Genomic DNA, 13491 nt, shown 5'->3' with positions numbered 1-13491 from the left:
CTTGTAAAAGATGGGCTGTGCCCCTGTTAGTCATGTATAATAATTCCATTTTATAATCTAAGTTTTACTTGTCTAGCAAATAAAGAAGAAAAAAAGAACAAGAAAAAGATAAGACCTTTATCTAATAGTCTCCAAGTATATTTAACAGATTTGTGTGACACCGTTGTTTGTGATGATACTGATTCTACAGTCCTAGTTTATGCTTTGAAGAATGGGATTGACACACATGAGTTGGGTTCTTAAAGAATAGGTTCGTGATGTAGGTAAGTTTGTCGACACATATCTCAATTCCTATGATCGAATTAAGAAGTGTCGAAGAAGAAATCAACAACATTGATTGAGTCAAATCAATTTGACCAAGTCAATCCAATTTGACCGAATCAACTCAATTTGTTCGAGTCAACTCGATCCAATCTTTGACTGGTCTTTAAAATCTAGTACAACTCATCTTAGGACTTTTTCTTTTATTGAGTTTTTATTTTTTAAGTTGTTTAAGTAGTCTTAGTTAGTTTCTATTTCAATTTTAAAAAGTTTCTTTTCCTATTTAGTTTCTAATTTGTTTAATGTTTAAAATTTGTTTTTATTGTTTAGGTTATGATTAGAAGTCATTTTAGGTATTCAAATTGAGTTCTAATAAGATTAGAATGTTAGTAAGATGTTATAAATAGATTATGAAATTACTTTTTAGTATTTTAGAAGGTTTATTAGTTGTTATGAAGGAGTTATATATATATATATATATAAGGAGCTCCAATAAACAAATTTTAAAGTTAGTTTGTTTAAGATTGATTAATAAAAGAATAAAAAGAGACTTCTTTCCTTTCTTTGTTTATTTATTTATTTTGAGCATATAAACTCGATGTTGATGCTTAATTTTAGTATTTGCGATTGATTTCTATCAATCTTAAAAATTATGATTGAAGTTTCTAGTCATTTTGCTCGATTTAGAGATTCTTCTTTACTTTTAGTTCTTAGGATTTCACCCTAGAATCATATTTTTAACAGAAGCTATAGGATTGTGTGTTCTACCCTACATCAATTCGTGTCAGCTATAACAAATTTTTGAATACCCATTGGAACGTACAACATTTATTCAGCGAAAAGAATTTGGTGAAGGGCACATTGGCTAAATTATATTCTTGATTCGATAAGTCTTTAGTTCCCATTCTTTATTTTCCTTCCCTTTTGGATGTAAGAAATTTTTTTATGAGTGATTTAATTGGTATTGCTTTTGTTCGTTTGATATGATGTAATTCCCCCCCCCCCCCCCCCCCCCCCCCCCGCGCATTTCCTTGTATTTCTCTCCTCTTTTCAATCCATTTTCTTTTTTAGAAAGCAAAGAAAATTAACTAAAAATAAAAACTTGTCGATTGGAAAAAAAATTAAAAAAAAAGAAGTAAAGGAATAACAAATTAAAAGGTGTTGTTATAACACTTTATTTATGCATAATATTCTGGGTAACCCAAGATCCTAGAAATTCGAATTTCTACCTCTTAACACCTAAGAATTGACAAAGGGATACAGTTCATATCTAAAATTACAACTCCCACCAACAACCCTTCCTCCTTCTTTCCCATCACAACAGTTAGGAAGCTCACTTATGGCATCATCCAAACACTTCTTACACTCAGTGCTAGAGAGGTCCCTTGTACATTGAACAAGACCATACAGTTTCTCTGATTCTCCGAGCTGTTCTTCTCCAGTAGCGAATAGCAGCGGAGTAACGTGGGCCTTGGCAGATAGCTGAATTAACAGCTCCCTTGTTTTCTTATTAAATGATTCTGGATCGCTTACTTTATTTATGTTCCACATGTAGAACCTGTTTTCGTAGGCAATTTTTCCAAAGAAATTTACATCCGAGTACTTCAAGAGACAGTAATCGTACCATATGATCGCTCCTTTGTCATTAGGACAGCGATTGCGAATTTCACTACTTGCCTCAATGACACAATTCTTGCACTCTTTGCTTGCGACATCACCCCGACATAAAGCAAGCCCGTTCACTACATCTTGGCCTTTCCCTATAGAGCTTTGGCTATAACCCGTCGTGGGTACTGAGGTAGAGAGGTAACTCACCAACATGTTCAAGTTCTTCTCATAAGGTCCATTCGAAGTATAGTTCTTGGACTTGGAGCAAAAATGAAAGAGAGGATCCATGCAGGTGACGCTGTGGAGAAGAAGAGTGAAGGATAAGAGATAAAGTGGGGAAGACATGAAGAAATTCATGGTCAGTGAATATGGAAGGGAGATGTGTTTTTTGGATTGGTTTTTTTTCTAGGAATTGTTTTCCTTTAAATAGAGCACATATCATATATTGCTTTGTTTGGCAAATACTAACCTCTCTCTCTCTCTATCTCTATCTCTATCTCTATCTCTCTCTCTCGCGATAAACATATGGTTGAGCAAATCAAGTAGTTGCTAAGTTGTGGGCGCACTTCTTCAACCCAAAGTTGAAAAATTTTAAATTCTAGATAACAAGTATTATATAATCAATTAAAAGAATCTGAAATGGTGTTTAAAAGAAGTTAGACTGGATGATCTTACAAAGAATTGATCAAGGTCAATTCTCAACTAGTCACCGTGATTATTGGCTTGAAGTGATTGCTTTGGTGAGATCCACTGATCGGTGGGTCCAATCTCTCTTGATGTACACCACGTGTCAAGTTGATTCATGTGACATTAAGAAAGTTGAATTTCATTTGTGCTGGACAATTAAGCTTTTTCAGTGCCGCTTCTTTAATGATACTTGATTGACTTATTCCCCTAGACCTTCTAGAATAAAAGAATTTTTTGTTTGTTTGTAATTCTTTGTTTCTAAAGTAGAAACTAGAATTATCAAACTGTTGGCCTAGTAAAACACTGATTAATTAGGTGACCAACTCCTAGTGGAGACACCATTTGTAATGGAAAAAAGAGTTACTAATAGGTAAATAAAAATTAAATAAGGTGCACTGCAATAAGATCAGGGAAAAAAGGCATTGTAATAAGGTAATCCCACTGGACCATTATGTTATTCATGAGATCATAGGAAGATAAGTGAGAACTTCTTATAATATTTTTCATTAGAGTCTCGATTGTATGCACCTAGGTCCTAGGGTGGAGGATTGAAACCTTCTGTTCCCACACCTCAACACATGCCACATAATCCACAATCGAAGGAATTAATGATTAAAATATCTCCTTTTCAAAATTCCCTTGGATAATGGCTTAGTTAATCCTCCGCCCAGAATGCGTAGGATCTCTAGACTCTTTTCATTATGTGACCCACATGCTTGGGTTTCTAATATTACTAGATTCTCTTAATTTTCAGTCCTAACATAAATGCTAAAAGAATCTAATATTAAAATATAAATTTTCTTGATTGAAAAAAAATAGATTAATAGGAATATAAACTTTTATCTCTCTTTGCTGTACCCAATTAATTAAGTTCATCATTAACATGGATCATGAATGTCTTTAGTAGGAATGGGAGATGAGAGAGAAAGTGAGTCAAGAGAATACCAAGATATTGATGAGACTTAATTAGGATGATTGTCGATGCACTTATTGGCAAAAGTCAAAAAAATGGATGGATCAAACATTCGGCAATGAAGGTGTAAGGCACTTATATTTAAGAGTCGTGATAATTTGACTTGTTAGATGGCATACTCAAATGACTCCATGATGTAACAAGTTCGGGTATCGTAGATCTGAATGCTTCAAAATATATGGTTGCACTTTCCCATAAAAAAGTGTATCCCAAGAGGATCGTGAGTCCCGAGGCAAACATATTTACGATTCCTGAACTTGTCCATGTCATGGAGTCATTTGAATATATGCCATCTAGCAAGTTATATTATCAGGATTCTATATTTAATTATTTTTATTTTTATTTGATTTGATTATCAGACAATTTTAAGATGATAGATACTAATTTTAAACATTGATCAGATTACAGATGTATTAAAATTTACATTTATTCTATAAATTATTTCAATAAATACTGTCATGAGTTTTCATTAAATTATTACAATCTTAGGATTTTCGAGAAGCTCAGCAGGACAACAATAGTCAAACTTAGAACATTCCGTCATGATAGTTAGTCAAATTTCTCAACTCAAACAATAACAATTAACAAGCGTAATGTTGACTTTTCCTTTACAAAAAGTAAGAGCCATCAATGTGTGGAGGTGCACCTTCTAGTCATTGACTTGTTCGTTTTTCTTCAAAATTAATTTGCCCCACTTTTAACTTATTAGGTTTTGTCTTATCAACCATTGCTGAATAATGAAAATATGTTTATTCTACTTGTTTGTGCGAGTAGGTCAAATATAAACGCTTGTTTGATTTTAGGTCAAATATAAACGCTTGTTTGGAAGAGTTCTTAATTATTATTTTTATCCAGGCAAAGCCTAATAAACCTATCACCATTCACAAATATGACACATTACATACTCTTTTGGCCACATTAACCCATTAATTTCTATTTTCAATAGATAAGGAAAATGTACATTGCTAAAGATCTCGAAGGCATCTGAGCGAAAATCCCATTGTAACTTGTCCATCTCAATAACTTGTCTAAGATTTGAATCATTTCAACAATATTTTTAAAATTTCTAGCAATTTTTGGTGTATTTGGAAAATTCAAGCACCATACACCAGTTTTGATGTTTTTCTTAACTAAATATAATTAATTTTGAGTTTTGTATAATAGCTTTAAAACTAAGAAAACCCAACTGGAAAAATCCATCGAGTCGAATCAACTCCAAAACTTGTGAGCCAACTCAAACAAGTCTCTTTTCTATGTTTGAATATTTATTTGACAAACTTCAATCTCGATCCATGTGAGTAATCAAGAGTAGAAAAGAATATTGGTATCGAAGATTTATGTTGTAACTATTCTCATCAGGTTTTGTTTATAGAGTAGAGTCCCTTAAACTCCAGCTTAACACCACACCCCCCCCCCCCCCCCCCCCCCCTGAAAAACAAAATACTCTACAATGGAGAACTTTTGACCATAGATCGAGAATCATAGTAAGATTTTTTTTTCTGTCTAGTTAGATGGAATAGGTACCTATTTATAAAGAGAACATCTAATTCCTAGCGATCGAGGAAAATGTAGTATTAACTGGATACCACATTAAAATAAAATTAGAATTACTATAATCAATTAAAACTTGATTGTAATGTCCTCGCCCTTGACTAGGAAATAGTATAGTCCGCTTTGGATTTTTCCTCACGATTTAAAAAAATGCGTTATTACAAGGTAAGGGAGTTGGATTACCTATTGCACAGAATCTCGAACATTCCTTGGTCGATGTGGGACTAACTTTATCCTCCTCCCTGTTATTTCCCCTCACAAACACGAGCTTAGCCACATGTGCCCCATTGACCACGAGTCCAGTCAGCAATGCAATGGTGAGGGTGTGACAACACTCCTCATATTATAGGAGAGTTGTCCTCTGTTCTGATATCAGTTGTGACACCCAACTCTCGATTAGGCAATTATTTTTTTTCAATTTGGGTTTCTCTCTCAAGACTTTAAAATGCATTGTTACAAGGTATGAAAGTTAGACTATCTATAGCCCATAATCTCGAACGTTCCCTAGTCGATATGGGACTAACTTCACCCCCCTTCCTACTATTCCACCCTACAGCCACGAGCCCAGCCACACATTTTTGATAGACTACAAGTCCAGTCAATAGCACATTGGTGAAGGTTTGACATTGGTGTTGTTACCAGATTATACACATGAATCCCATATTTACTTTATTTTTTTGATCAATTTACAATCCGAAACCTTAATAAAAATCATTGTATATGTTGGGCCACACAAAAATAGGCATATGAACATTCCAACAAACCAAGCTTCGGACGATGGAAAAGAAATGATCACTCAAGTCTAGAAAATCTATTCATTGAGGATTAAGGGGATTGACATAAACAGAGATGTAAAACATGTGTACATAGAATGAAATGAAATCAGAGTCATGTCGTTGGTCGTCACATATAAAAAAGACTCCAAATCTACTTATGTTACCAGAGAAATCATGATGATATCCACATATTAAAACTTTATAATACAAGATAGAAATTAGTGCATTCCCAAGAGAATTTCTCTATGTCCCATACATCCTGCTCGACCTTGTTTAAAACAAATTGATTTGATTTCTGCACCCTCTTAATTAGTGCAATAGTAGCTTTCTTTTGGGAGTTCTTTAGATTGTGTGCTACAATGATGGGGTCGACATGAATGCCATAATCAACCAATAATAAATAATAGAATCTTAGATAAGATGCATTGTAATAAGGTGTGTATATTGATGTATCATACCATTATTTTTATTAGTGGTGGGGATATTTGAGATCATGAGCTTTTTTCCATTATGTCATTAGTTAGGTTTTATATTTGATTTCGTTTTATATTTAGGAAGATTTTAGTTAGTAATTAAGATCAGTATTTGTACTTATTTTTATGTTATTTTCGTCCATTGTCGTAGTATATATGTTTAGGGGTAATTTTTCTAGCTTTATCATTTTTTTGTAGTAGTTTTCATAGGATAAATATTCATGGGAGATAAAATTACGGGATTGGGCATAGATAGTATTTTTGTTCTTATCATATTTAAGTTTTATTCAAGATTGTTAGAACTTGTTATGTTAAGTGGATGGTTGAGATTAGATTAGGTTTGAATCTTATATAAATAATTGAAGAGATATTATTCTAGATTATTATTATTATTATTATTATTATTATTATTATTATTATTATTATGAGAGATTGAATAAAATTTATAATTTTTTTATAGATTGGATCTATGGTGTGAAGCCATGACTCTTCTTGGTGTGATTCTAAGTTAGGATTGCCTTTCTAGGTGCGATTCCAAGGCATTAAGCTTATTTTCACTTTCACATCCTTTTTGATCTTCTTCTCTATTATTTTTTTTTTCTTGATTTTATTTTGTCAATATAACTTGTTATCCATAAATTCACAGCCACCATTTACTTGGCCAGTACCTTTCTAAACCCTAATTTCATCATCAAGAAACTTTAGTCCACCTTCTTTCCATGCCAAATATAATCCCCATACCCAATCCTTTAACCTTATTACAACATATCCAAAACTTTGTGTTTAAACATTTTACATATGGTTAATTGAGGATGTTGAAACTTCCACAATAACCAATAAAATCCTTTGAGTGTAAAATATTTTTCTTGAAACTCTTAATTGGGCTTAAGAAAACTTTTACAAGTATTAGCTTGAGACCCTAAGTTAGTTTGGAAGTTGTATTTTTCTTCCTTACGGTCCCTCATTTTAATATTTGGGGTAACCCTGTAGAATTGTGACTTAACCTAGGAATCATTTATAATTATGTAATGCCATGAAATTTTATTACGTATATTGATGAATTAAGTTAATTATATTGACTTGCTTTCCTATTTAATTTTTTAAAAAAATATTAAAAATAAATTGTAACATTGTCGATCTAAAATAAAGATTTGCTACAAAAAGAAATTGACAAATGAAATGTACAATTCAAGGAACCTTATGATGATTATGATTGAATAATTAGAACATTTAGTCAAAATGGATAAAATTCAAAATTTTATAGAAAGCTCTTTTGGTCAAATAGATATTACCATTGAGTTCAAAAATATAATTTAGACTATCAACGTGCTTAAATCTGAGTTTATGATGATTATGATTGAATAATTAGAACATTTAGTCAAAATGGATAAAATTCAAAATTTTATAGAAAGCTCTTTTGGTCAAATAGATGTTACCGTTGAGTTCAAAAATATAATTTAGACTATCAACATGCTTAAATCTGAGTTTAATATAATAGTTGATAAGGTCCCAATAATCTCACTTTGGGACCGTAATTTCACCGAGATTACCATCGTATAAATAATAGTTCCCTTAAAATAATAATAAATTTTATTAAATCCCAAATTAATATGACTAACAATAGTTTGTTACTAATTTCAGGTAAAAAGGGTACATTCGAAAACCAACAAACGGTGTAATAACTATGGTTACAATACGCGAGCCGAAAGGAAGTTTTCAGAAAAATCTCGGTCGATTTGGGCGCCACGTCACCGCGTCGCGATCACCTCGAGGAATTTGCCCTCGAGATTTTCACAGAAGCTTCCAATTGCTTCGGTGGTTGTAACTGAATGGGTAGTTTGAAGCGAATCATCCGAAAAGTTGACCCGATTACCCGAATACAAATGTTATAAATTGAAGGGTTGATTTTAGAGAATGGGTCCCTCTCCTTGCTCTCTTCTTCTCTAATTTTTGATTTCTTCTCTTTAATTCTCTATAATTTTCCTTTTGGTGAGATCTTGAGTATAGTGAGAACATCAAGAATAAACCATTGGCTCTATTGTAACTCTTTTGAGATATCCTCAAGAAAGGAATCAAGTTGCATTTCTATTTTAGATTTTCTTCTCATCTATTGTCTTATTTACTTTTTTTCTTGCTGCAACTATGAATCTTGCAATGAGTGGCTAGAATCTCCTTAGAGAGTTTAATAATGCCAGAGCAAGTCCATCCATTTAATGTAGTTTCAAATTCATTATTCTTACTTATCTTGTTAAATATTCTGTAAATTCTTCTTTGATTAGATCTCTTAGTTTATATTTCTGATTCAACTTTGATAGCCATTACTTAGATAAGTTCAAGAATGGCTATGCTCTGTGAAGAATCAGAATATAGATTAAGCAATCTCAATCAGAATAGGATTTATATGAATAACTTTTAGTTACTTTCGTTGATTAAACGGCTCCACTTTCCGATCCATGAGCAATGACTTGCTACATGGATTGAGTTAGATTTAGAATTAATCTGCATTGTGGATGGTTTGCAAAGGCTACATTGAACTCTCTAATCCCTCTCTCTTAGAATTTCAATCTTTATTTTCTGTTTAGATTTCAATTTAGTTTCTACTACAACTTTGTTTTGTTTTTAAACTAATCTGTTTTTGTTTCTAAATTCTGTTTTGGCATTTTTATCCGAATGAATCCTTGAATCCTCATTGTCCCTGTGGAACGAATTCGACTTACCCAAAGTCCATTTCTTAATCTTAATCTCTGCATCTCTATTGCAAGCTTTACAATCGATCAAAATGGCGCCGCTGCCGGGGACAGCGAATTGATTCATTTTCCAATTCGGAAAGTATCCGAAACAGAACCGAATGTGTTTTGCTTGAAACAGAAGTCAAACGAATAGAAAAAAAATTGAAAAAAAATTTCATTACAATCCTCAGGATATTAGAAACCATTTCCAATTTGAAAAATCAATTTTCATCAAAATTTTACCGCGCCGCGATTTCCCCTTAGTGCGTCGCGGTGACGTGGCAATATTTTCTGCTGATTTTTGTTGAACAAGTTTCTGACATTATGGACATTGTAATGGTCATATTGGTTTTTTTTTCTTAATATTCTGATTTGAATAATTTTGTTCTGTTCAGGTGAAGGACTTGACGGAAGTCGACAAAAATTGACGGAAGGCGACACGTGGAATTTTTATCCACTAAATTGGTTCTATCACCAAGAAGATCATCAATTGTCAATTCTCTGCATTTTTTTTTTAGAAACCAACTTGTATTAGGAACTTGAACTTGTATTAATTTTTAATTTCATCCGAGAGGGCTTGGATTGTAATAGATTTAGGGACGGACGATAGTGGGACGAAACTATCTTAGCCCCTCGGGTTCGTATACCAAGTTTGGTGTTGGTGGCCCGAGTCGACTCAACTCGATCATCCCCCGTCTAGAACGGGAGGTAAATTTCGAAACACTCACGCATCACTCGCTAGTGAGTTTCTGTATTGCTTTTGAGTGACTAATCTGTACACATTGGATTGCACATAGTAAAAAGGGCACCCTTACGAGGATGGCACCATAAGATAAGAATCGGAGTTCATTACCGATTTCTTGTCCTTCTAGGAAAATCAAATTCACAGCAAATTAATTAATTAAAATTTGATTAGACTGGACTCTAGGTTCCATCGAGCTCATTAAGCAAAGCTAATCAAAAGTTGCACCAATTGCACTTCTTGATCGTGAACAGTGCCTAGCGCAATCTTGCCCTGTAGTTCTACGTGAATTCAGGGGATAGACTACGTCTATTCAAGACGAGAGGTGATCTAAGAGTGCCCTTGCTCAGCATTGTACGCCACCTCTCCTCTAGAGATTAAACTGGCTGTTCCGATTTCAGAGATTTGGGTTGGAGGCTTTGATTAATCCTTTGAACCAGTTAGGAGCTGTCTAGTAATAGGCACCCAGTTTTCACGTGTGAATTTCTCCCTCCTATTGTGTGCAATTTGGTAGTGTATGTTAGGTAGGAGATCGCAGAAAAATCCAATAGTATTTGATCCGGAGATCACAAGGTCTCACCCTCTACCTAAGATTAGAAGAGAAAACAATACCGTTCTTACTCCACCAGTCCCAGAAATGGATCCACATCCACTTCCACCCCATCACATCCATGAGGATCAACGAACGCTCAATGAGTTATTCGCACCTATTACTGCCAACCCTCCATCATGTATAATTCTACCTGCCGCTAACGTGGCACAATTTGAAATTCGGGCAGCTACCATCAATATGCTGCCCAAATTCCACGGTTTTGAAAGCGAACAACCGTACAATCACCTCAATAAATTCTTGACCTTATGCCAGACATTCAAAAATGGTCACCTCGACGATGAGAATGTCAAGCTTAGGTTATTCCCTCTTTCCCTCGAAGACCATGCTGCGGCTTGGTTAAATTCCTTGTCCTCCAACTCTATCACTACATGGGATGAGTTGTCGAGAAAATTCATGGCCAAATTCTTCTCTATGGCGAAGATGGAACAATTCAAAAATACCATTCAGAACTTCAAGGGAAGATCGGATGAAGAATTCTCCCAGACTTGGGAAAGGTTCAATGACCTTCTTGTCAAGTGTCCGCACCATGGGATAGACAAAGCTCAATTGGTAAATTTCTTTTACCGAGGTCTCCCAACAGCCCAGCGTATTCTTCTCGAGTCTATGCATCAGGGTAAATTCATGAATCAGACTCCTAATCAAGCTTATGAATTCTTAGTCGAATTGGCTGAGAATGCTCGAAATTGGAGCACAAACATAGGGGATTTTGATAGAGGAGATTTAGGAGTCAAGAAGCCGGGCATGTATGAGGTTAAGTCTGATCCTGAACTTAAGAGTGTCATGAATAGCCTTGTGAGTAGCCTACAAAGTCTCAACAAAAAGTTTGATGCTTTCAGTGTCAAAACCAACTTTCAAGAAGCCACTCCAATCCTACAAGTTGCCACAGAGACATTTTCATCATGTTAGCTGTGTGAGAATTTCAATCATTCTACAGAGAATTGTCCCACCTTGACTCTCTCGCAGTCAGAGCAAGCCAATGCTGTTGGAAATTACAGCACGTATAGGAAACCCACTTCTAACTCCTATAGTCAGACGTACCATCCCGATAATAGGTTTCACCCTAATTTTTCCTATCGACAAAGTGAACCTATCCAATCAGGAGGTCCTCCAGGGTTTCAGAAAAATTTCAATCGTCAAACTCATGCTAGTGCGAACCTATCTTTGGTTCCACAGCCATCCTATTCTTCACCTCAAAATTCTGATCAACGGGCGATCGTTGTTGACCCTATGACCAATTACTCTCCTCCGGTTGCTCAACCAAACTCAGCATTGGAATCAATGATGGCTGAGATCTTAAAGTAACAACAGCAACTCATACATCAACAAATCCAAACTACCCAGAGTCAGTCTCAGACCAACCAGGTCACTGCGCAAGCAATCAAAAATTTAGAGGTTCAGATGGGTCAGTTAGCTTCATCCATAGGAGAGAAAAACAAAGGCCAGTTTCCCAGTCAAACTGTGCCTAATCCAGCAGGAACTGTTCCAAGAGGACAGTATGAAATCAATAGTCAGGCAGGTCTCTCTAATTCTGTCCAAGCCATCCACACCTTACGATCTGGCAAATTGGTGGACAATAAAGTTGAAATGCCTGAGGAGGTTCTATCCAAAGAAACAACCTCTAGTGCACCTTCCACAGAAAAAGAAGACCAGTCTAAGGAAACACCTCCTCCTCTCGAAAGTCGAGTAATCATTCCCAAAGTTCCGTTCCCTCATAGACCTCTAGACAACAAAAAGGGAAAACAATTGGAAGGAATCTTAGAAGTATTCAAGAATGTTCAAATAAATATTCTCTTCCTTGACGCAATTCGTCAAATTCCCTCATATGCCAAGTTTCTCAAGGATCTCACCACAGTGAAGCGAAAAACTCCTGTGCTAAGAGAGGCTATGATGACAGCCCAGTCTTCCTGTCTGGTTCAGCAGACAATTGTTCCTAAATTCAAGGACCCAGGCTGTCCTACAATTTCTGTGCACATTGGAGAAACGATGATTGAGAAATGTCTATTAGATCTTGGGGCTAGTGTGAATCTTCTTCCTTTCTCAGTCTACCAGCAATTAGGTTTAGGTGAACTTAAACCTACGGATATCACTCTGAGTCTAGCAGATAGATCGGTGAAGATTCCCAAGGGAATAGTAGAGGATGTGATTATCAAAGTGAAGGATTTCTACTTTCCTGCCGACTTCGTGGTTCTTGACACTGAACCTGTCATTAACCCAAATTCTCATGTTCCAGTCATCTTAGGAAGACCCTTCTTAGCCACTTCCGATGCAGTCATCAAGTGTCGCAATGGTATCATGACCCTATCATTTGGGGACATGAAGGTCAAAATGAATGTCTTCCAAAATAAGTTTCAATCTACTGACATGGATGATTTGGAAGAAGTCAACATGATCGACACCCTGGTCAGTAGTATGTTTAAAGAAGAGGAGAACAAGGATCCGTTTGAAGAGTATTTTGACCAATTCGGCCTTGAGTTCGATACTAAGAAATCCATCAGGGAGGTGAACTCTCTTCTTGAATCTGTCCCTATGATGGATTGGCAGCCAAAAATTCAGAGTCTGTCCTCTCTCTCGTCATCTCCAATAGTGGAAGAAATTCCAAAGCTTGAGTTAAAGCAATTGCCTGATACGCTGAAATACGCATTTTTGGGTAATACTGAAACCTTCCCTGTCATTATCTCCCCTACTTTAGAAAAATCACAAGAAAATCGGCTACTTGACGTTCTGCGCGAAAATCGAGAAGCTATTGGGTGGACCATAGCTGATATCAAAGGCATCAGTCCTTCTGTGGTCATGCATCAAATTCATCTTGAGGAAAATTTTAAATCATCGAGAAAACCACAGAGGCGACTCAATTCGGTGTTACAAGAGGTAGTCCGAAAAGAAGTCATCAAACTTTTAGATGCGGGTATTATATACCCCATCTCGGATAGTAAATGGGTCAGTCCAGTTCAGGTTGTCCCTAAAAAGTCGGGTGTCACAGTTGTGACAAATCAGGATAATGAACTCATACCTACTCGAGTCCAAACTGGATGGAGAGTTTGTATAGACTACCGAAAACTGAATACGATGACACGTAAG

At 35.5% G+C, this 13491-nt stretch overlaps 1 protein-coding gene across 1 annotated transcript; it reads right to left on the bottom strand.

Moving 5' to 3' along the window:
• Nucleotides 1–1405: 1405 nt before the first annotated feature.
• LOC147392021 (antimicrobial ginkbilobin-2-like protein) lies at nt 1406–2348 on the bottom strand. Its single transcript, XM_086417447.1, has one exon. The coding sequence runs from the start codon at nt 2224–2226 to the stop codon at nt 1501–1503; it is 726 nt and encodes a 241-aa protein (XP_086273573.1). The 5' UTR covers nt 2227–2348; the 3' UTR covers nt 1406–1500.
• Nucleotides 2349–13491: the final 11143 nt, after the last annotated feature.

Source organism: Akebia trifoliata, chromosome 11 (assembly GCF_017979445.1).
Source record: "Akebia trifoliata isolate Shusen 1 chromosome 11, ASM1797944v1, whole genome shotgun sequence".
Lineage (NCBI taxonomy): Eukaryota > Viridiplantae > Streptophyta > Magnoliopsida > Ranunculales > Lardizabalaceae > Akebia > Akebia trifoliata.
Note: the sequence above shows the minus strand (reverse complement) of the source record. Positions and strands in the feature narration are given on the sequence as shown.

Excerpts from the sequence above, each read along its gene's own strand:
- LOC147392021 (XM_086417447.1), bottom strand. The coding sequence starts at position 2,226 with ATGAATTTCTTCATGTCTTCCCCACTTTATCTCTTATCCTTCACTCTT.